General features: G+C 38.9%; 1 protein-coding gene across 4 annotated transcripts in view; it reads left to right on the forward strand.

Moving 5' to 3' along the window:
• Positions 1-20,881, forward strand: part of Rbm6 (RNA binding motif protein 6) — a 100,266-nt gene extending 79,385 nt beyond the window's left edge. For 2 of the 4 annotated variants that reach the window (XM_021727491.3, XM_021727492.3), the window contains 16 exons: positions 117-191; positions 3,864-3,924; positions 6,329-6,598; positions 7,020-7,180; positions 8,342-8,439; positions 9,332-9,374; positions 9,713-9,794; positions 10,045-10,130; positions 10,513-10,659; positions 11,825-11,854; positions 12,531-12,626; positions 13,768-14,028; positions 15,453-15,527; positions 16,525-16,622; positions 19,410-19,539; positions 20,641-20,881. In XM_021727491.3, the coding sequence (XP_021583166.1) occupies positions 117-191; positions 3,864-3,924; positions 6,329-6,598; positions 7,020-7,180; positions 8,342-8,439; positions 9,332-9,374; positions 9,713-9,794; positions 10,045-10,130; positions 10,513-10,659; positions 11,825-11,854; positions 12,531-12,626; positions 13,768-14,028; positions 15,453-15,527; positions 16,525-16,622; positions 19,410-19,539; positions 20,641-20,766 (1,839 nt within the window). In that variant the 3' untranslated portion in view covers positions 20,767-20,881. The remainder of the gene's footprint in view (positions 1-116; positions 192-3,863; positions 3,925-6,328; positions 6,599-7,019; positions 7,181-8,341; positions 8,440-9,331; positions 9,375-9,712; positions 9,795-10,044; positions 10,131-10,512; positions 10,660-11,824; positions 11,855-12,530; positions 12,627-13,767; positions 14,029-15,452; positions 15,528-16,524; positions 16,623-19,409; positions 19,540-20,640) is intronic. The other 2 variants (XM_078043211.1, XM_078043212.1) reach the window with 2 other exon arrangements.
• The last annotated feature ends 4,085 nt before the right edge of the window (positions 20,882-24,966 follow it).

Consider the following 24,966-nt stretch of genomic DNA (forward strand, 5'->3'; position numbering starts at 1 on the left):
AACACACTCTTTATAAAATGTTTCATCTTGGGGACTGGAAAGTCTCTCTGTGCCTTCCTGTCTCTATCTTTTTCTCTGAGGATTGATGTTAATAGCTTCTGTCTTTTTCTTTACAGGGAACTCTAATGATCCATGACAAAGAGGTCACCCTTGAGTATTTACCAAACCCGGAATTTTGGTACTGCAAACGAGTAAGTACCAAGAATTACTTTCTTTAGAAAGAAGCAGCCCACATAGCAGCTCTTCTCATATCCAGGAATGCCGCCTCTTAGCATATATTGCCAAGGAGAAAACTCTGCTCCCTCATTTCACTTCAGTTGAACTGAATGGAGTTCAGGGGGAAAACTATCCATAATTCTTATTTTTCAGGTGCTAAATGTGGCTGGACTGCCCTGTAGACACTTTCCCAAGGGCATATCTGATATTTATGAAAGCAGTAACAGTACCCTTATAGCCCATCTCATTTACTCTTCCTGAGGGTAGACATAGGGAAGTGGTGTTTGGAAAAGTAGTTTTGAAGAGGGATGGTTCTGTGGTACCTCTATCTTTTTGAGGTGTTCTGAGGTTTCCAGATATATAGAACTTAACCATGGCATTTTTTTCTCTATTAAGCTTCATATTTCTTTAGAATGGCATATTAAAATTTTTAGGGGTATTCTCTTATTAGAGGTTCAGTTTGATTGCAGTGAGCATTAAAATATAATTTTAACTTCATTGTTACAGATTAGCTTAAAAATAAAATGATTGTAAAAAGTTTAAAAAGTTTCTGAACCATGATTCATTAAAAGTGTATAGAACTTGACAAAATTCAGTAAAAACTTGACATTTTTCAATAGTCTGACCTAAATACAACTTGGATAGCTATGATTGTCATTAGCTGAAGCACTAAATTTTGTAAACATACTGCCCTAAGGTATCTTTTTTTTAAAAAATTCAACTTTTTTATTGTAAATCCACAGAACATAAAATTTACCATTTAACCACGTAAATTAAATAAATATATACTTAGGTTGGGAGTTAAGGTTGGAGGATCGCTTGAGCCCAGGAGTTTAAGGTCAGCCTGGATAACATAGCAAGACCCCACTTTAAGAAAAAAGAAAAATCAATGCCTTTGAGTACCTTCAGAGTGTTGTGCAACTATCAATATATATATCTAAGTCTCCAAGTTGTTTATTCTTTTTTCCCCCTCCTGCAGGGATGGGAGGGGCAGTGGTGCTAAGGATCAAACCCAGGGCCTCATACATACTAGATGAACAGTATACCACTGATCCACACCCCCACCCCCTAGTGTTTGTTTTGTTTTGTTTTTAATGTTCATTAATAGTATTATTTATAATAGCCAAAAAGTAGAAACTGCTCAAATGTCCATCAGCTGATGAATGGACAAATAAAATTGGATATCCACAAAACAGAATGTTATTTGACAGTAAAAGGGAATGAAGTATTAATACATGTTATAACCTAAATGAACCTTAAAAACACTATGCCATCCAGGTATAGTGGCTCATGCTTGTAATCTCAGCAGCTTGGGAGCTTGAGACAGGAGAATTGCAAGTTTGAGACCAACCTCACCAACCTTAGGATGTAACGAGTCTGTCTCAAAACAAAAAACCTGAGTGCGGTAGCACAAGCCTGTAATCCAAGTGACTCCAGAGGCTGAGGCAGGAGGATTGCAAGTTCAAAGCCAGCCCTCTCAATTTAGCAAGGCACTTAGTAACTCACGCGAGACCCTGCTTGTAAATAAAATACAAAATAGGGTTAGGGGTGTAACCCAGTGGTTAAGTGTCCCTGGGTTCAATCCCTAGTACCAAAAATAAAAATAAAACAAAAAAGGGCTGGGGATGTGGCTCAGTGGTTAAGTGACCCTGAGCTCAATCCCTGGTACTAAAAACAAAACAAAAAACATTGTGCCAGAAAAATGACCAGATATTGCATAGTTTCATAAGGCCTAGTGGTAAGAAAGGGAAATGACGCCTAGATTTCTTTTGGGGATGATGAAAATGTTCTAAAATTTTATGATAATGATTGCATTATGCATTTACCAAGAATCACTGAATTTTACATTTAAATAGATGGGTTTTATAGTATTTAAATTATATCTACTAAAGTTAGGATCCTGACTGTGCCATGTACCAGCTGAAGTGTTACAGGCTGCAGCTATTTTCATTTTATAACAAACATCCCACAAATTCCAGTGGTTAAAAACAACAAACAGGGGGCTGGGGTTATGTCTCAGTGGTTGAGTGCTTGCCTAGCATGCATGAGGCACTGGGTTTGATCCTCAGCACCGCATGAAAATAAACAAATAAGATAAAGGTATTGTGTCCATATACAACTAAAATAAAATATATTTAAAACAATAAAAACAACAAACATTCTTTTCCATGTTACATATTGGTTCATTCACTTCACTTCTGTGCCACATAAATTCTCAACTTAAGACCCAGGCCATAGGAATATTCCCAATGTAAGACTGTGTTCTCGTAACAGAGGGAAAAAGTAAGAGGTTTATTCACAAAAGCAGTGAGTCCCAAAGCTTCTGCCAGATCTGATGTAGGTCATGTTCACTCACACTATAATGGCCAAAGCAAGACACAGTGGAGAAGGAAGTGCACTTACCCTATAGGGAGACACCACACTCTTCTTGACAATGGATCAGAGTATGTTTATGATTCATTTATGGGAAGGAAACAATGAAATAATCAGCTGTAATGACCTTACTGAAGTTATTTAACCTTTCTAGGCCTGTTACCCCATCTATAAAATGGAGAGAGAATAGTACCTGTTTTATGGGGTTTATGAGGTTGTTGAAATCAATAAGTGATAATGTAAAGTAGGTATGAGCTATTTAAGCACTAATTAGTACATAGTATGTGTGCGTAGCATGTATACATTATCCACTGCTGCTGCTGTTCTCACCTGTCTTTCATCTGGCAAACTCCTGTGCTACAGGGTCTTATTTGAATTGTGTCCTCTTCATGTTTTCTTCTTGCTTACTTGCTCACTTGCTTATCTATTATAGTACTAGGTATTGAACCATAGGGCACTTTACCACTGAGCTATACCCCCAGCCCTTTTTATTTTTTGAGACAAGTTCTCCCTAAGTTTCTGAAGGAGAGTCTTGCTAAGTTGTTGAGAGGCTAACCTCAAACTTGCAATCCATCTTTTACAGCCTCCTGAGTAGCTGGAATAATAGACATGTACCACAAGAGTGTTCCTGCCAGCCAATGCTCTGTCCCTCATAGCACTTAAAGATCAATAGTGAAAGATCAGGGGTTTGGAGGTTGGGCATTGTGCTTGACTTTTTGTTCATAGGCTCAGACAAGAATAGTTATGTTCACAGAGCAAATGTCTATCCTTGTTCTGGACTACTAAATGTACCCTTTCCATTAATGTCTTTTATATAACTGCTAGAGGCACTACCTATATATCTTTCTTTTTCCTTTCTTGCTCCTCATTATCAGTGTCCTTTGCAATTCCTGCCACATATGAATTAGGGTACTCATTACCAGCCCAGAACCAAGTTTTGGGTGCAAGGGTAAATTGACATGGTTTTGGGATAGTAGTATACTTTAAGCAATATAATATTCCTGTTTCCTTAGTTTATTTCCTATAAAAATCTCTGTCCAGGGCAAACATCATGGGCTGCTTCAAAGTTTAGATGCTCTATTAGAAAGCAGCTTTCATACAGTAGCTCCTCAAATGTTGTCTAGCAACTTTGATAAGTGGGGCAATATCAGATTCTTTAGACTTCAGTGGTATGCTTTATTTCTTTCATTTTCAGCAGGTGTTACTGTGTTGGGTATTTATAAAGTTTTAAAAAATGTTTTTGGTCAGTTGAATTCTTTTCTTTTTTCTTACAGTGTAAAACTAGCACTGGTGGGCATCGATTTTCATGTACATTCTGCAAGTGCCCAAGGGAAGGTGAGCAGTAGACATGGTAGTTTTTGTCTTATGCACTGAAGAAAGCAAATTTCATATTTTCTTGGCTTTAAAGAATTGGCATCTCCAAATACAAGTTGATCTGTAAAGTGGTGTGTGTATATGTGTGTGTGTGTGTGTGTGTGTGTGTGTGTGTGTGTGTGTGTGAGTGTGTTTTGTTACTGAGGATGAGCCCAGGACCTCAGGTATGCTAGCTAAGTACTCACCACTGAGCTAGATACCTCTAGCCCTTTTTGCTTTCTTTCAAGACAGGGTCTTGCTAAGTTACCCAGGCTAAACTTGTGATCCTCTTGCCTCAACTTTCAGTAACTGAGATTACAGGCATGAACCTCCATATCCAATTATAAAATGGAATTCAATATCCAACTTCATGACCTGTGGTAAATGACCTTGAATTTCAGAGTTCTGCCAGAGGAGATAGATGGGCTGGTAGGCTTCTTGGTCTACAGTGGCTAAGTGTGCAGCTGACTAAAGTCAGTAGTATTGTAATTTAAAATACAGTTAAAGGATATTAGTTTTGAAAAAAAGTGTATACGGAGTTGAATACAGTGGCACATGTTTGTAATCCTACTACTTGGGAAGCTGAGGAAAGTTTGAGGCTACTGTGGGCCACTTAGTGAGACCCTGTTGGGTATATAGCATAGCATGTACAAGGTCCTGGATTCAATCCTCAGCACTGCAAAACAACAACAGCAGCAGCAACAACAACAAAAACTACGTGGCTGTTTGACAACACACACACATACACACGCACATAAACACTTCTTTGAAAGTTATTAAGAATGAATTGCGGGCTGGGGATGTGGCTCAAGCGGTAGCGCGCTCGCCTGGCATGCGTGCGGCTTGGGTTTGATCCTCAGCACCACATACAAACAAAGATGTTGTGTCTGCTGAAAACTAAAAATAAATATTAAAATTCTCTCTCTCAAATAAAAAAAAGAATGAATTGCTATATTATTTTCTTTTTTTTTTTTAGAGAGAGAGAATTTATTATTTTTTTAGTTTTTCGGCGGACACAACATCTTTGTTTGTACGTGGTGCTTAGGATCGAACCTGGGCTGCATGCATGCCAGGCTAGCGCGCTACCGCTTAAGCCACATCCCCAGCCCCGCTATATTATTTTCTAATTCACATTATTTGTAAGCATTTTAGAATCATCAACAGAAAAACAGTAAACGACAATCAAAATATAAACATGAGAAAATACTTGTGACTGGGGGAATATGTTATTATCACAGAGGAATAAACCTACCAGCTTTACTGGGTGAGGTGATGCACACCTGTAATCCCAGCAGCTTGGGAGACTGAGGCAGGTAGATCAAAAGTTCAATCTGCCTAAGCAATTTAGCAAGACCTTTTCTTACAATAAAAGATGAAAATGGCTGGGAATATAGCTCAGAGGCAGAGTGATAGAGTGCCCTTGGTACTGTGAGTTAGATAGATAGATAGATAGACTAATTGATTAAAAAGGGCTTCAGTCTCCAAACAATCAAATCTACTAGTTTCTCAAGCAATTATCTTTAAAAAATTATAATATATATATTCTTTTTTATAAACTGTAATTGGACACAACACCTTTATTTTATTTATTTATTTTTATGTGGTGCTGAGGATCGAACCCAAGGCCTTACACGTGCTAGGCAAGTGCTCTACTGCTGAGCCACAACCCCAGCCCCTCAATTACCCTTTTTTAAAATTAATTTTTATTGCCATATAGTAATTATACATATGTATGAGATAAAGTATGATAATTCAGTACACATATATAGTATATGAGCACTTAAAACTTTTTTCAGAGAACCTTTAGGTAGACACTTTTCAAGAAAATTGTCAAAGATTTCCTATATTCATGACTATTATATGCCTGTTTCTGATATTATCCCTAAGGTAGACCCCAGAAAATCCAGTTCAGTGATGGGATCCAGTAGCCTTTTGAAGGACCTGTTCTGAGGTTATAGTTTACTGTATCTCCAAGGCGTTTGTGGGGAATAGCTCTGCATCCTTTAGAGACCAGATCAATATGTGGAAAATGAAATAAACAACTGAGATTTTTAGCTTGTTAGGTCACTTCAGATTGGTCAGAGTTGTGGTTTTTCCTTAAGAGAGACTTCCTAAGTGGTTTTTATTTGTTTATGGTATAGGGATTGAACCCAAGACCTCACTATGCAGGACAAGTCCTTTATCAATGAGCTATATCTCAGCCTTTTTTTAAATTCTATTTTGCAAGTCAATGGCTCAGGAGACTAAGGCAGGAGGATTGTGAGTTCAGATCCTGAGTTCAATCCCCAGTACCAAAAAGAAAAAAAAAGAAATTCTATTTGAGACAGGATCTTGCTAATACGTTGCCCAAGCTTGGCTCAAACTTGTGATCTTGTTCTTCTGACAGAGACCAAGCAAGAATTAATAACCTACCCTCAGCCTCAGAAAACATCCATACCAGCATCATTAGAGAAACAACCCAACCAGTCCCCAAGGCCAGCTGATAAGGAACCTGAATCTAGGAAGCAAGAAGAAGGACAAGAATCACGTATGGGACATCAAAAGAGAGAAACTGAAAGATACCTGCCACATTCTCGAAGGGAAGGATTCACTTTCCGAAGAGACCGAGAGAAGGAGCCGTGGTGTGGAGAGACTCGACAAGATGGAGAAAGCAAAAGTAAGTACCTTGTCAGAAAGTGTAACAGATGGTGACAATCACAGCTGCATATAGGCGGCCCATCATTGTAGATAGAAGCCAGCTGTTTCCTCAAACCTTAGTAGAACTGTGTACAACCTGATTACAGAGGCATTGTTTTCTGTTAGCCTTACTATACTAGGTGAAGAAATCTACATCCTCCAAATTAGCAAATTGCTGTACAGATGCAGCAAAGCATGATTTTAGATTTCCAAGTATTGATGAAGAAATGTAGTAAGTATTTGTTTATCATTTCTTTATAGAACCATCCTTGCTAAAATAAGGTACCATATGCAGTAAAAAATGACCATCATGCTCTTGGGACTTGGGACTTAAGATTTTCATTATTCTCTTTCTTTGCTTCCCTCTTTGCTTCCCTCCCATTTGTGTGTGATTTATTCAGCAATAATGCTGAAGCGCATCTATCGTTCCACTCCACCTGAGGTGATAGTGGAAGTGCTGGAGCCCTATGTCCACCTCACTACTGCCAATGTCCGTATCATCAAGAACAGAACTGGCCCCATGGGCCACACCTATGGCTTTATAGACCTCGACTCCCACGCGGTGAGTTTCCCTTACCTTGAAATGGTCTAGAGATGGATGGCTAAAAAAAATCCTAAAGAAGGGAGTTCTATATCATTTTAATTTTCTTATCATAACCTGTCTTAAGAATTTGCTCCTTTAAGTTTAGTGTTCATTGAAGTGAGGTGACTGACCTCAAAAGTTAGAACTTTTTGGTTTTCTTAGTCAGTTTCTTCCTTGTGGCATGTTTAGTTTCCAACCTATTCACTTGTGAATAATTTGAATTTTGATTCTTCTGGACCCTTTAAGATTTTAGTGATTAAAAAAAGAAATTTCTTTCTTTCTTTTCTTTTTTTTTTTTTTTTGTAGAATTGTTTTGTCCAGTTACAAATAGTTTTATACTTAATGATAATAGGACATTTTCTACTCAAAGTATTTATCAGATCTAGTGGCTTGCTGGGCACAGTGGCGCACATCTATAATCTGAATGGCTTCAGAGGTTGAGGTGGGAGGCTGAGGCAGGAAAACTGCAAGTTCAAAACCAGCCCCAGAAAAATTGAGGTGCTAAGCAATTCAGTGAAACCCTGTCTCTAAATAAAATACAAAATGGGGCTGGGGATGCGGCTCAATGGTCAAGTGTCCCTGAGTTCAATCTCCAGTACCAAAACAAAAAAGAGATGGGCTGGGATTGTGGCTCAGCGGTGGAGTGCCCACCTAGCAAGGGCGGGACCCAGGTTTGATCCTCAGCACCACATAAAAATAAAGGCATTATGTTGTGTCCATCTATGCCAAAAAAAAATAATTATTTAAAAAGAGAGAGAGAGAGCTCGTGGCTTGAATTTTTTTTTCCTATGGAGATAGTGTGAAGATAGTAGTAAAAGTCTTTGCTGTTTCTCAGATTTAATGCTCAAAAATCACAAGGGACTTTGTAACCTGGATCTGATGTAACCTGGATCTGTTATTAAATCAGAACTTATTAACTCAGGAACTTATTAAATCAGAAACTGATATCTACTCTGATTGCTATTCTAGTTCTTCATTGAGAGTTGCCTGGTTTTGTCAGTGTGCTTTATGTTAAAATTATGACTAGAATATAAAAATTTAGTAAATTTCTCTTCAGAGAAGGAAAATCCATATTCAGGTCTCTTTCCAGGGACATAGTCTTTCCTTTCTTTGGGTTCACATGTGTCTTTGTTTCCCTAGGAAGCTCTTCGTGTAGTGAAGATCTTACAGAATCTTGATCCACCGTTTAGCATTGATGGGAAGATGGTAGCTGTAAACTTGGCCACTGGAAAACGAAGGTATGGCAGAGGGGTTAAGATACTGCCCCCTCCTGACAGTTTATGCCTGCCACTGGCCTCATTGCAGCAGGGGGGGGGGCTGCCCCCCCTGCCCTGCCCCTCCTTCCAGTTCAGTCAGGACAATGAGGGTTTTTTGTTTTAATTAGTTGATTAGTTATACATGACAGTAGAATGCATAAATAGGGTATAATTTCTTATTTTTCTGATTGTACATGTTGTAGAATCACATCGGTCATTCAGTTATATATGTAAATAAGGTTAGAAAAAGAATATACTGCCCCCATCCCCACCCCCTTCAGTTTCTGGGAAGAAACTCCTCTTCCTGGCTGGAGAGAAGGCGTAGTGCCTTCCCACTGTGGGTTGCTTCAATATGTACTTATACATTTACTTTTTCTGAAGCCTGCCTTTTTCTGACTTTAAAATCATTTTCATTCTTAAGTAATATTACTAGATACTTGAGGCCTTTTGCTTTTGACTACATGATATCTTTGGGTCCCAAATGATGGTATAGTCTTGGATGTGCAGAAAAAAATGTTCATATATCTTTGTCATTTGGAATCCTAAGTAAATGCTATCCTGATATCCCAGTCCTCTGACCTTGATCATATATCCACATAGACCTGGGAAATCTAATTCCTTTTTAGTCTTTCACTCATTTTGACATAGGAGTGGTTGCCGGGAAATGGCCATATCAAGAGACAGACTTACCAGAGATGGGGCAGATCTTGCTCTGTCACCCTCAGTCACTATTTTACTTTAGCTGATAGCTCTCTGGGTTGTTTCCTTTCCCTTCAAAAAAGGGAAAAAGAGTTTCTTAGTGAATCTGCAGTATTAGGCATTCCTCAGGTGCCTTTTGATAGCAGCCTTTGACATGTTGTGTTATTTGTTGCAGAAATGACTCTGGGGACCATTCTGACCACATGCATTACTATCAGGTAGGCTTTAATATGGGAGTACTCTGTTAAAATCTTCAGGTGATGAGCCAGGCACATTGATGCACACTTAGGATCCCCAACCCAGAAGCCTAAGAAAGGAGGATCTCAACTGAGACACCAGTCCTGGGTGACTTAGCAAGATCCTGTCTCAAAATAAAAAAATAAAAAGAACTGCAGTTATAGCTCAGTGTTAGAGCACCCCTGAGTTCAAGCCTCAATGCCATTTAAAAAAAAAAAAAAACTCAGGTGATTGAAAGGATGATTTTATGCAGTGGGTTACTGTTAAGGTGTATGGTTCTTAGATAGTTCCATAATTTTAATTTCACTTTCTGTGATAGGGTAAAAAATATTTCCGAGATAGGAGGGGAGGTGGCAGAAATTCAGACTGGTCTTCAGATACAAATCGACAAGGACAGCAGTGTAAGTAGTTTTTGTTTTACTTATTTCATTCTTTTTGCTCAACTTGCTACTCATTGCTTAAAATCTATATGATCACAAAGTTAGCAAGAAAGGCTAGTGATTGGGGGAACTCATCTAGAGAGAGTGCCATCTAAAGATTCTGTACCTGTTTGGGTTGGCCACCTTAATTTTTAGGTTATTCTTGGTGGATTGCTCAGTAGGGGTTTCATTGGCTAATGACTAACTTTGGCTCTGATTTTATTTCTTGTAGCATCATCTGACTGCTACATATATGATTCTGCTACTGGCTACTATTATGATCCCTTGGCAGGAACTTACTATGACCCCAACACCCAGGTGAGTTTTGGGCTTTGTTTATTCTGCCAATGATCCTTTTGAATGAAGCACCCATAATTTGTCATTTTGAGGAATTTATTTTCTGGATTCTCTGGATGCTCATTGCATGAAAAGTGGAAAAGTTTAAATCAATGGAAACTGAACTCTTACCTATATGGAAAAATCAGTGCCTTGTGGCATTACAGGTAAGATCAGGGCTGCTCTTGGAAAAAGTGGATGAGTGGTGGTGTGTGCCCTGGCCTCTGGAATGGATTGATGTAGACTCTTAGGCTTGTGACTAAGAGCAATTCTTTTTCATAGAGGGGAACTATGCTCCTTAGACCTAGAATTGAAGGAAAGTAAAATATTCTTTAGATTTATCTCTTTCCCACTATATTTACAGCAAGAAGTCTATGTGCCCCAGGACCCTGGGTCACCTGAGGAAGAAGAGATAAAGGAAAAGAAACCCACCAGTCAAGGGAAGTCAAATAGCAAAAAGGAAATGCCTAAAAAAGATAGCAAGGAGAAAAAAGACAGAGGAGTGACAAGGGTAAGAGGACTTGTGTGTTTGCTTTTACCACATGATTACAGATCTAAATGTAGGATTTATGAACAGTGATCTAGGTTTGAGGTATAAAGTTACTGAAAAAACTGGACACAGTAGCATACATAATCCTAGCAACTCTGAAGACTGCTGAGACAGGAGGATCTAAAGTTAGAGGATAGCCTGGGCAACTTAATGAGACTACTCTGCCTCAGGGAGAAAAAAAATTTAAAAGGGCTGGGGATATAGCTTTGTGATAGAGTGCTTGCCTAGCATGTGCAAAGCCCTGAGTTCAATCCCCAGTACTGAAAGAAGGAAAAAAAAAACAACTCAAGGCAGTCCCTCCTTTTCATGTGTCTTATAGCCCCATAGTAACACTCTCCTTTTTACAAATGAGAAATTTGGACGGTAGAACAAAATGATTCAATTCAAATCCCAATACCTCATCTACACAAATTTTCACCTTTCTGCTTGCCTTTTTTAGTGCTTAACTCCGGATATACATTTTCCTCTAGGAATAGTTGTAGCAGGAGATACCATTCTGTGTTCTTTATTAACTTTCTGTTTTATCAAAAGTATTTTTCATGTTTATATCATAATCCTTTATTTTCAGTGCTTCTATGCTTAAAATTCACAATAAACTATTCCGTCATTTTCTTCAGAAGTCTTCGTTGTCACTTTCAAATCTATTATAATATGCAGCATTTAGCATTTTCCCTTTTTTTAAAAAAATATATTTTTTTAGTTGTAGATGGACATAATATCTTTATTTTGTTTGTTATTTAGTTTTATGTGGTGCTGGGAATCAAACCCAGTGCCTCCGATGTGCTAGGCAAGTACTCTACCCCTGAGATACAGCCCTAACCCCTATTTTTCCCTTTTTTTAAAAATGGTGTTGGGAATTGAACCCAGGGCCTTGTGCATGCAAGGCAAGCACTCTACCAACTGAGCTATTTCCCCAGCCCCATGTTTTTCCTTTTAAATTACTTCCTTAGAATAAATTTTCAGAATCAAAGATGATACATATTTTCACAAGCAATATAAAATCAAATTATTTTCTGAAACATATTGATTTACCCTTGTACCAGTTACATATTAGTGAAAATAGGTGAATTTTATTGTGGTGCAATTCATAACTTTTACCTTTTTCTCTTTCTTCTAATACTGCTAGTCATTTAGTGAAACAGAAAAAGAGAAGAAAGTATGTATGTATACTTGTTTATCTAAGAATTTAAACTTCAGAGTCTTATTAGCTTAATGTTTGGATTCTTTTTCTGCCCCTTAATCTTTATAATTGTATTCCCAGTCATTTGTTAAATAAGACTATGCCTACCTAGAAAGGTTGTAGTAAAAGGTAAAGAAGATAATGGTATACATGTAGTGCCTGACATGTAGTAATCATATAATATATGTAAATGTTATATTTTTAATATATTAATTTTTGTAGTTGTAGATGAATAGCATGCCTTTATTTCGTTTGTTTATTTATTTTTTTTTTTCATATGGTGCTAAGGATTAAACCCAGTGCCTCACACATGCTAGGCAAAAGGCTCTGCCACTGAGCTACAGCCCTGTTATATTGTTTTTTTGTTTGTTTTTGGTGCAGGGAAATAAACTCAAAGCCTCACACATGCTAGGAACACATTCTACCACTGAACCATACCCCCGCCTTTAAATGTTATATTTTAAAAGACTTTATATTTCAAAATCATGATAGCAACATTTCAACAGGGTTGACTCTTAACTCTTCATGTAAGAGTTACTTCAGAGAATGGGAATGTAGCTCAATAGTAGAGCTAGCTTACCTTGTATGCTGCAGGCTCTGGGTTCAATCACCAGTACTGAGGGGTACAAAAATTACCTCAAAGTTTGGTCAGTTTCAGGAAAATGCCAGTGAGGGGAAGGCCCCTCCAGAGGACGTCTTTAAGAAGCCCCTGCCTCCCACTGTGAAGAAGGAAGAAAGCCCCCCTCCAGTAAGGCTTCATGTGGATGCTCTGGGGATGGTAGGGCTGGGTCTGCATCTGGATAGGAAAGGAACTCAAAGGCTGGTGCCTCACTCTGGGCTTGGCCCTGTCTGTCTGTCTGTCTGTCTGTCTCTCTCTCTCTCTCTCTCTCTCTCTCTAAGAAATAAGGATTCCTCTTGATTATAAGTATGAGTTTAAATTTCTAGTCTGCTAACAAGGGTGTCTACCATTTTTACCTAACCAAATGTCCGGCCGTTTTAAGTTACAATTGGTAGTTCTTTTCTAAATCACCAAGGAAACCCATTTTCCTGGTATCTATGTTTCCTGCCTTTTAGTGCCACGTAAGAATCTTAGATGTAGAGTATGCATGTGGTCATTTTCATAGTTGGCCTGACTGGTCAAGATGCTAATATTATTACCCATTTTTAGGTACCTTGAAGTGAGTGATAGTCTCAACCTAATCACTAATGATTCCAATTGAATATAAATATACAACAGTAGTGACCATGTTCTATTTTTTTAATTTCCATTGATGATAGGCCAGTGACCATGCATCATTATTAAGCAGTTTCTACAAGGTATTTTTGCCTATTCCACATTATTAATTCAGCTCATTATGGCATCTCTCCTAACCATGTTCTTTACCTTACTCAGGAGCCAGATTGGTCTACCTGAATGCTTATTATTAAAGTTGTTTCTAGTCTGCCTCCTAAATCTCCTTTACCTAGAGCCTTGGTGAAATTCATCTTTCCTTTTTCCATGGGTTACAGTGATTTGGAGGTGTTCATCACTTCCTCTTTATAATTCTTTTTTTTTTTTTAATTTTGTTTTAATTACTTATGTATGGCAGTAGAATGCATTTTGACGCATTGTACACAAATGGTAATTTTATAGTTCTTTTGCTGTTTTCTATGCCAGTTCCCTTCTCTCTTCCTCAGTGATCAAGGAACAAGATCAAGCTTTAGGCATGTTGCTGCCACCTGGGAAATGAACAGCATGGCATTGGGCATGTTTTGAACCCAGTTCACTATTTGAACTAAAAGAGAAAAAAGACAGGAAATACCCATATCAAAATATTTTAAAAAAAAAGGGGGGGGGCCAAAAATGTAGCTTGAGTTGGTGTTGATCCCTGGCCGCCTCCTTCTTTCAGCCGAAGGTGGTAAACCCACTGATTGGCCTCCTGGGTGAATATGGAGGAGACAGTGACTATGAGGAAGAAGAAGAGGAGGAACAGATCCCTCCTCTACAGCCCCGCCCAGCACAGCCCCAGCCACGGGAATTGCTGACCAAGAAGGAGAATGAAGAAGACAAACTTACTGACTGGAATAAACTGGCTTGTCTGCTCTGCAGGAGACAGTTTCCCAATAAAGAAGTTCTAATCAAACACCAACAGCTGTCGGACCTGCACAAGGTATTAAAGGAAGGGGCCATGACTTTTCAAGTTTTGATTCTTTGCACTGACGGGTATTACAGAGAATAAAGCTTATACTGTCCTTCCTTAGCCTAAATAATCCCCCAGTTCCTATCATTCAGTCAGTTCAGTTTAAGAATTAATTATCTTCTACATTTTGTTCATGTGAAGTAATGCATAGTTCACAGTTATGTATTAAGGCTGTGCCTTCTAACAGTTGACCTCAGATAAGCCCCTTCTCTTCTTTGACATTCACCTGGTTTTATCCAGCTGTGAGTCAGATTCTGCCATCTCCTCATGTAGTGAGTATAATTATAAGCGACAAGAAAACAGATATTTTGGGGCTGTTAAACTTACATATGTTGGTCTTCTCCTGCAGTCTTCCCATTTATTTATACTTACTAAGGAGCCAGCCAAATTATAAACAAAGCCCCTAGATAAACATGTTCTTAGAGTAATTTCTTTCATACTTCTTTTCTAATATCTAACAGATATTGCAAGATAAGATGTGAAGGGAATGGATTTAGGTTTCTCTCAACATAAAACCCAGAATCATTCATAGCTAAAAGCTGAGACGTTTTTCTTTTGGTATAAGTATACCAACCACTTTGCCCAGCCTGCCCCTATGAAGGCTGTGCAAAGCTCCTAGAACTCTTGAGATGCTCCTCCTGGACAATACCTGGAACATAATTACTGTCCAAGTCCCCTTGACCTTCTGGAATTCTGAGTCGTTATATTGACACATTTGAATTTTCCCATTTACTGGCATTTTCAGCTTTCTGCTGAAAATGCCAGTAAATGGGAAAAGAGATGAAAAGTAGTGATCAGGACAGAGAAGTCATAGGTGTGATGAGCCCTAGGACAGTGGACTGAATTACTTTTCCTTTTCTTGGAGTCATCCAGTACAAACCACCTGTCCATGCAAGAACTGTTTGGACTCCTTACAATTCATATATATACCTGCATTCTTGTGTAGTGGAACTATGCTTGAGGAGTATGGGGCTCTTAGAATAGTCCATTTGTTCCTTCAGGACTATGGTGCTACTTTTTATATTTCTCTGGGCCCTTGAAAGAGTGACTAGTTTTTAGTGATAATGAGTGGTAGAAGTGGTAGGCAGAATGTGTGGGCATGTAGTTTTCTTCACTGGTGCACTCGGATCCTCTCCCGTTAATTTTCACTTTAGTTGAAGATAAAAATCAAATTTGTTTTCCACATCTTGGAGAAAGGTAAATCCTGCATTAGAATCTAGATTCCCCATTGATGAGACCAAAGTAAGACCAGTTAGAGCTTGTTGCTTGCATGATACTATGATCATTTAGAAGAATCAGCCAATCAGAAGATGTACAGTATTAGAAAAGGCCTAGAAGCTTTTGTAGGACCATTTTTTCCTTGACCTATATTCTTAGATTTCCTTCTTTTTCAGCAAAACCTAGAAATCCACCGGAAGATAAAACAGTCTGAGCAGGAGCTAGCCTACCTGGAGAGGAGAGAACGCGAGGTAAACTTTGGTGACCTCAATTAACTTGACCTCAATTCTTTTTCTTCTCTGTTATGGACTTTGTAGGCTATATTGAACCCTCCTTATAAGAAGACAGATAACAAAGAAGCCCCAAAACATGATCATTAAAACACATTAAATTCTAAATTAAAGTGATTCTAAATTTTGTTGTTTATAAATTATACCTCAATAAAGTTTTGGTTTTTTTTAAGATGGTGTTCGGGTTTCTCCATATAGGTCAATAAATAGTACTTTCGTCCCCAAATTTTAAATCAATTGGGAAAATGAAGGAGTGTTAGCACTGTTGAAATAGATGTTTTTACTATTAAAGGCTAAGTTGTAAGAAATAGTTTAGTATAGACTTGACTTGCTATCTAGACCAACTATCTATACAACTATCTATACATCTATACATCTATACAACTATCTATACAACAAGTTTCATAACCCCAGATATAGATTCCATTAGCTCAGGGAAGGTCTTATGTGGTGGTTAAGAGTCCTTTTATGAGGGCTGGGGATATAGCTCAATTGGTAGAGTGCTTGCTTTGCATGCATAAGGACATGGGTTCAATCCCCAGCACCGCAAAAAAAAAAAAAAAGAGTCCTTTTATGGAAAGATCTCTGGGAGATTATCTGGTTCTTGGAAGGGGCAAAGACAGCTGAGATAAGCATGTCAATTAATTCTTTTCAAATTTATCAGCTAAAGAAGCCACTGTATTTGCTAGAAGTGTATGCATGAGTGAGAGATTACAGGAGTTACCAGTTGAGCAATCTTCACATTAAAAGAAGTATTAGAGCCGGGTGTGGTGGCATATGCCTGTAGTCCTAGCACTTGGGAGACTAAGGGAGGATGATCACTTGAGCCCAGCCTGGGCAGCATAGCAAACCCCTTTTCCAAGGAAAAAAAAAAAGGAAATAAAAAGAGATGTCAGATTCTCCACCTCCCAACCTCCTTAAGTGGAAATCTCAGGTCTGCTTTTCTGCTCACCTACAGGGTCGGTTTAAAGAGAAGGGAAATGATCGTAGGGAAAAGCTCCAGTCTTTTGACTCTCCAGAAAGAAAACGGATTAAATACTCCAGGGAAACTGACAGGTAAGACAAACCCTTCACTAAGCCATGGCCTCAACACTTAACAGTAAAACCATCTTCTTTTTTAAGTGTGCCACTGTTTTCTCTTTCAAAGAAGTGAAGCTATTAAAAACAAGGTTTGTCTGAATTCCTTGAGCATGAGATCCACCCTGGCCTTTTGACTACATATATTTACACCAGAAATATGTGCATTTACATGAAAGGTTGGCTGGGTTCTTCAGCTGCTCAAAGCCAGGCAGGAGTGGCTACAGTCAGGCACCTTATCTCAGCAACTTAGTGAAACTGTGCCTCAAAATTTAAAAATACAAATAGTTGGGGCTGGGGATGTGGCTCAAGCGGTAGCGCACTCGCCTGTCATGCGTGCGACCCGGGTTGGATCCTCAGCACCACATACCAACAAAGATGTTGTGTCCGCCAAGAACTAAAAAATAAACATTAAAAATTCTCTCTCTCTCCCCCTCTCTCACTCTCTCTTTAAAAAAAAATAGTTCCCAAATTATAAGCCCAGAGTTATGTGGAATCTGTTGATGATTCATTGTATACAGGTACTGTGTTATACTTAGGTGGACAATACATATAATGTCTTTGACATCGGTGTGAACACAGAATGTTGAGAAAGTTTAGGTGATGCATATCAGGGAGGGCATTTCACTTGGAGGGAATAATATAGCATGAATGAAAAAGTTCATGCTGCATTTGAAGAGTTATAAGTAGTTTCATGAGGCTAACCATTGGGAGTGTGTTGTTGAGTGACAATAAATGCGGCAGATACAACAAATAAAGGCCAGTTTGTGAAGTTTGTACTCCTTAAACACCATGCACCATTAAGTGCCGCAGTCTGTCTGGGCACAAAATAACCGAGCCGCCACAAAGCCTTGTAGGTTCAAACAGCAACTCTTTATTCCGAACTCTACACACACTTACCGGGAACACACTCCCTCCACCCGTCTCTGCACTCTGAACTCAATGGGCACCAGGCAGCAGGATCCGTCCCTAATCCCGGAGCCACCCTATTCCTGGAGGATCCTCCTTAATCCCGGGCTGCCCTAATCCCAGAGCAGGGTCACCTTTCAACCATTCCTTCTAGCAAAATGCCAGGCGTCATTCTGACTAAACTGTGGCTCTCAACAATTAAGGTAGTTTTCATTAAAGGCAGTGGGAAAGCAAGGATTACACGCCTGTAATCCCACTGACTATGGATGCTAAGGCAGAAGGGTCACAAGTTCAAGGTCAGCCTGGGCAATTTAGCCAATCTCAAAAGAAAAGAGATTTCGAATGTAGCTCAGTGATACATTGTCTTGGGTTCAATATCTAGTAGTACTGTTCCCCGCCACCCACCAAAAATAGTATTGGGAGGTCATGGAATAATTTTAAGTAAGGTGTTCATCTAGTTTTGCATTTTAGAGAGATAACAATCTCTCTAAAAAGTGGAAGATGAATTCATAAAAGGACTAAAGCTGAGAACACACAGGGAGTATGGCAAGGAGAATGAGTTAAAGGTATCAAATCCATCAGTGTTTGTGATCAGTAGGTTATCTGAGAAACCAGAAAAGTCACTGATGATACTCGGGTTTCTATTGGGTGTCTAGTAAGAGGGAGCAGTTAAAGCCTTGAAAGGGGGAAAAGGGTGACAAGAGGATGCATCAGCAGAAAGAGAGTAGTCATTTTTAACAAGAGAGCTTGAGTAGGTCTCTTTTGTCAGTAAGCTAAAAAATCAGAAGCTGGAGGAGATTACACCTGTGATGAAAGGGAGATGATTAACAGAATAAACCCTGAAGTGGCTGGACAGGGTCTGGGGCCCTGATATTTCAGCTTAATTTGATCACAGCCCAAAATAAGAGAGGTGTGTGTGTGTGTGTGTGTGTGTGTGTGTGTGTTACTAGGATTGAACAACTTGCCCTTTTTGTGAACATACACCTTGCCTAGTAAGAGGGCTGGATTACATGCCTGAGGAAGGTTGCGCAGAGGCCTGATTTAGCTTAATTTCTAAGCCTTTTTACAATTTACCCTCAGATTCCTACCACTCCTCTCCTGGAAAGATTATGTTCTTTCACTTTTCCTTGTTTGTGTCTTTTACTCTCATACTTTCTTTAGCCCATTAATTATTTGTCAAGACCCAATTTAGGTCTGAGGCTTCGGCTCAGCGGTAGCGCACTCACATGGCATGTGTGAGGCACTGGGTTCAGTTCTCAGCACCGCAAATAAATGAATGAATAAATAGATAAATAAATAAATAAATAAATTTCTATCAACAACTAAAAAGTTGAAAAAAAAAAAAAAAGACCCAAGTCAGAATGTACCTTCCTATCATATTTTTTAAATATTTATTTATTTATGTATCTTTAGTTTTAGGTGGATACTTTAGTTTGTTTTCATGTGGTGCCGAGGATCGAATCCAGTGCCTCATGCATGCTAGGAGAGCACTCTACCACTGAGCCACCACCCCAGCTCCCCATCATATTTTTAATGATTTTTTAATGACAACCCCTCAGAGATTGTGTCCAATTTTGTTTCTCTAACAGATACCCACTGTTGCCACATCCATGGTCAAACCCTTCAATATTCTGTAAGCATCTGTTGTCATAATTCTCATATCTTTTTCCATGATCAGGGCCAAATCATGGTCATCTCTGAATCCCCAGGATAAGCCTAATGTGTAGGTAACAGGCACTCAAAGGTGTTGTTTCATATGCTTTATAGAAGACATATCTGAACCTAAGAACAGAAGGTTTTGTTAGACTCACCAGCAGGTCATCTTGAAGTGATTGTGTATGTCTGCTTCTCTTACAGTGATCGTAAATCTGTTGATAAAGAAGACCTTGACACTAACAGTAAAGGTGGCTGTGTCCAGCAGGCCACTGGCTGGAGGAAAGGGGCAGGCTTAGGATATGGCCATCCTGGATTGGGTTCATCAGAGGAGGTAAAATTATTTCCATGTTGTTGGAGGCTACTTGAGCCTAAAATATTTATAACTTTCTCTTCCTCTCTGGTCCAGCATAATATCATTTTAGCTAGGATTTTCTACTACTGACCTAAGATATGAGAGCTCAGAAACTCAGTTTTGATCACTGGGGTATAGCTTGGCTTGCTGGGCCTTTGGTGGTTTGGTTACAATGGGAAGGGGAGGGAAACATTGGAATGGAGTTTATACTCTATAGAGAGCAGTATGGGAATCTAATAGTTTGAAATTGAAGGATCACTTGGTAAAAAGAACCAGGGAATAAACAATAAAAAGTATAAACTGCCTTGCATGGTGATACATGCCTGTAATTCCAGCAACTTGGAAGGCTGAAGCAGGAGGATCACAAGTTCAAGGCCAGCCTCACCAACTTATTGGAGAACCTGTCTCAAAATTTAAAAAAAAAAAAAGGCTGGGATGTTGCTCAGTGATTAAGTACCTCTGGGTTCAATCCCCATACCCCCCCCCCCAAAAAAAAAAAAAAAAAAAAAGAAAACTAAAGTGGCTCCTAAAGGGATTATAAGCAGAGGACTCTGATGGCTAAAGATTGAGAAGGGGCTGGGTTGTGGCTTATCGGTAGAGCGCTGGCCTAGTAAGTGTGAAGCCCTGGGTTTGATCCTCAACACCACATCTAAATAAATAAATAAAAAGAAAGTATTATGTTCGACTACAATTAAAAAATAAATATTTTTTTAAAATAAGATTGAGAAGCATAGTCCTGGTTTCCAGAAAGGACTTTGCTTCTCATATTTCAGTAAGAGCCTCAAGAAAAGAATCAGAAGAAACGTTGCCCATTGTTTATTGGCTTGGTTCCTCTCTCAAAATGCCAGCCATAGAAGATTGGCTTATCTCTTTCCTACAAAGCTTCTCATATCTCTAATAGTGAAGCCTGTACCAGCAGTCATAGTATCACCATCCTCCTATTTGTTTTATAATGAAAGTTGTTTTTTTTTTTAATTCCCCTATAACCTTCTCCTTTCAGGTTCAGAAATGCTTGTGGTCAGAGATCAGCCCTGAGACTGATAAATTCACAGAGCCCACCTCACTGTCTTTGTTTTGCAGACGGATGGCCGGATTCGGGGACCTGGTGTTGGCACTCCAGGAAGAACCAGCAAGAGACAGTCCAATGAGACTTACCGAGATGCTGTTCGAAGAGTAATGTTTGCTCGGTATAAAGAACTTGATTAAGAATGGAGACAAGTCCCACAGGACACACCTCCTTTTTTGTTTGTCTGTCTCTCCTTTTGTTTTGTTACTGTTCTTGCTGCTAGAACTTTTTTAAATAAACTTTTTTTCAATGTGATTATTTTTTGTTAAAGTTTTCTCCCAAAGACTGGTAGAGGGTGTACTTAATGGAAGGAGAGAGAGAATGCCTTGGTGTGGGCCCATCTGAAGTGATGTTGAAATGGCAACTAGTGGTACAGTGAGCCCTGGAATGCTGCCTCCTATCAGTGTAAGTGGGCAGGTGGTGACGACCTTCAAATAGCTTATGTGAATGCTGTCAGATTTCTAGACTTTTTTTCTCTAATCAGTGAAAATAGCATTTAGTTATTCATTTCTGGGTGTTTTTTTCTTTGTTTTGATTGTTTTTTGGTAACTGGTAAGTCAGAACACACTTCCATTTGTTGGCTTACAACTGAGCCACATCCCCAGCCCTATTTTTGTATTTTATTTAGAGACAGGGTCTCACTGAGTTGCCTAACACCTCGCTTTTGCTGAGGCTGGCTTTGAACTCCTGCCTCAGCTTCCTGAGCCACTGGGATTATAGGCATGTACCACCACGCCCAGCTGCTTAGAGCTTTGAAACAAGGTCCTCAGTTCAATCCCCAGCATTTAAAAAGAAAGTCCTCTTCTGTTGAGCACAGTGGTACATGCCTAAATCCCAGGGACTTGAGAGCCTGAAGTAGGAGGATTACAAACTCAAGGCCAGCCTCAACAATTTAGTGATATCCTCAGCAACTTAACAAGTACCTGTCTCAAAATTAAGGAAGGAACAAAAGGACTGGGTTGCAGCTCTGTGGTAAAGCACCCCTAGATTCAGTTCCAGGTACCAAAAAAAAAAAGACTTTTTCTGACTTCTTCATGGTTATGGGGAAGTGGACAGGCAATATGATAGCTTTTTTTCTGAGTACCTGCTGGGTACTCGATGCTTGACATTGATCACAAACTTTGGCATAATAAATACTGGCATTCCTTTGTGGCCACTGCCACAACTCTCCTTCTCTACAGAGCTAAAACCCTCCAAGGAGTTATCTACTGTCTTCCAGATCCTTTTCAAATTTCCCATCATACCATTTCACAAAAGTTTGCTTCAAAAGTGAGCTAAAAAAATCTTTGTAGTTTAAAGACCAAGTCTATGAAGCTGTTAGAACTTTTAAAAATAATTATTCAAGGTAATATAGTGCTAAGAATTGTACTTTGCACATGTCTCAGGGGAAAAATGTTAGGAGAATTAAAAGTTTTAAAGAGTTTTTTTTATGGTATAAGGCAGGAGTCTACATAATTTTTGTGAAAAGAGCAGAGATTTACTGCTTTAGGCTGAATGGATAAGATGATCTCTGCTGCCAACTATTTAGCATTGATATTGTAGGGAAAAAGCAGACATAGCAATGTAAACAAGTGTGGCTATGATTCAATAACTATTTCTTTATTCATAAAAATAGGATGGGGGCTGGGATTGTGACTCAGCGGTAGAGTGCTTGCCTAGCATGGGCGGGACCCAGGTTCAATCCTCAGCACCACATAAAAATAAATGCATTGTGTTGTGTCCAACTACACCTAAAAAATAAATAAGTAAAAAAAATGTTTAAAAAAATAGGACACAGGCTATAGTTGGTCTGAAATTGTAGTTTGTCAGTGCTTGGTCTGAGGGCATAATCTGTATGCATAAAGTAAGACCAAGGAGAGCTGAATTGTATTATAAAAAGCAGGGATTGGGCAGTAAGGACTGGGAGATGTAAAGGGGGTTGTATGCTAAGGAGAAAACATTACCAACAACAGTAATCATAAATGTCCATTAAATTGTTTGCCATCCTGTGTCCAGATGTTCCCCTCTCTCATATTGAGGATCAAACCCAGGGCCTCACACATAAGATGCAAGCTCTCTACCACTGAGGTATTTCCATCCCTTTTTAAAATTTAATTTTATATTTGAGACGGTCTTAATTACCTAGGTTGCCTCAAATTTGACAATCCTTGCCTCAGCCTCCAAAGCAGGTGGGATTACAGGCATGTAACTTCTCTTAACATTTGATAACAAATCTGTGTAAGCCTCTAAAAAGGAAAAAAATAAAAACATTAGCTTAGGAATTGAGAACCGCAGTTTCTGGGACTTGGTATCACCAGTGCTACATTACATGTGAATCTTTCAACCCTAAACAGTGGTACTCCCAGAGCCCTCTTATCAAACTGGTGGTCTGCAGGTTCATCTGTGGTGCATCTCAATATTCTGTGTTGGTCAAAATCCTTTTTGGGAACTGGTCCAGTTTTATTCTGGATAGGCCAAACCAGATTTTCCTTCTAAACTTGTCTTACCCCACTGAACTGGGAACACAAGCTTTAGGACACATCAAATGTTTCACCATTGAATGAAGTTATTAACCCCAATTATTGACTGCTCAGTAGAGATATTATCTGGTTATTAAATTATCAATTTTGAGAACTTAGTCTACTTACCACTAGGGCTTATAACAAGACTAGTATTGGTCTCTGCCCATGGGATTCAGACCACTGGTAAAAATGAATACTGAGTAGTTACTGATGCGATGAACACCTCAAGGGAGAAGTACAATAAGCTATCAGAATGATATGACATGGACTTAATCCTTGTTTGGTGATAGCAACATCTTCCCTGAAGGAAATATTTAAGCTCAAATATCAGACTAGTTTGACCCATTACTAAGGTGTTTGTTTAATTTCTTTAATGGCTTAATTTTTGCAATTGGAGATTTTGGAAATCAGGCCTGAAATTTTTAATACATTTTAATAATAGTACCTTGGATACTAATGAAAATAGGAATGAGGGTGTGAAAAGTGTTATCCTGTGATGTCCTTCAGAGATTCCCTAAGGCTTTTAGTCAGTGCTGGAGTAAGGATCTTGGGTAACTTTCTTTACTACTATATCCCTAAGGCCTGGATAACACAGTATGCACTCAATAAATTTACAGTGTTTTCCATAGAAATGCTGGGTTAAATTTTGATTGTATATCCAGTTTATCAAAGCCCACCTCTGACAAAAGAAATTATCTTAGTTTTAATTCCCAGAAACCTCCCTTCCAACAAAAAATGCTTGTTGGAACTACTCTGGGGACAAGGCAGTCAGCCACTAGTGCCAATTAAGTCTAGAGAGTTCCCAGTTCTTGACATCTGCATCATTCATTGTAGAGTTTGCAATGACCTCATCTATTGTGTTTGTTTTGGAACTAGGGATTGAACCCGAGTGCTTTACCACTAGGCAACATCCTCATCCCTAGCCCTTTTTATTTTTTATTTTGAGAGAGGGTCTCAAAGTTGGTGAGGCTGATCTTGAACTTGAATCCTCCTGCCTCAACCTCTCCAGTTGCTGGGATTATGGGATTACTATGCGTGCCCCCATGCCCAGGCTATGTTTAAGTAAATATTTCATTAAATACAGTATTCAAGTGACTTCTATGGATCATATATATGTGCTTTTTTCTGTTGATTAAAATTTTAAATATGTGCTTCCCCCCATAAATTGGACACTATATATTGGAGATTATATATATATATAAAGTGTGTGTTTACACAATACATATATACAAATGAGGTGGAACTATCTCAAAGGCCATCAGAGTTCAAAATATCCTCTTTTGAATTTCCCAAAGTTCCTTGCTTCTTTTTTTTCTTTAATTTTTATTGTTGGTTGTTCAAAACATTACATAGTTCTTGACATATCATATTTCACACTTTGATTCAAGTGGGTTATGAACTCCCATTTTTACCCCGTATACAGATTGCAGCATCACATCGGTTACACATCCACTGTTTTACATATTGCTATACTAGTGTCTTGTATTCTGCTGCCTTTCCTATCCTCTACTATCCCCCATCCCCTCCCCTCCCATCTTCTCTCTCTACCCCATCTACTGTAATTCATTTCTCCCCCTTGTTATTTTTTTTCCCCTTTCCCCTCACTTCCTCTTGTATGTAATTTTGTATAACCATGAGGGGTTCCTTGCTTCTTTCTGCCATAAAGATTATGCTTTGGTAGCAGATTGACTTGTTCATTCATTGCTTACTGCTTGTGCACCATGTGTGCACCAGTAGAGGCACTAGGGATATTGTAGTAAACTAAACAGACATAAGTGCTCTTCCACATTCTAGTGGTTAAGGGCATGTTCTCTGAAACTAAATTAGTTCAATTCCCAG

The sequence above is a fragment of the Ictidomys tridecemlineatus genome, chromosome 3 (assembly GCF_052094955.1).
Source record: "Ictidomys tridecemlineatus isolate mIctTri1 chromosome 3, mIctTri1.hap1, whole genome shotgun sequence".
Classification (NCBI taxonomy): Eukaryota; Metazoa; Chordata; class Mammalia; order Rodentia; family Sciuridae; genus Ictidomys; species Ictidomys tridecemlineatus.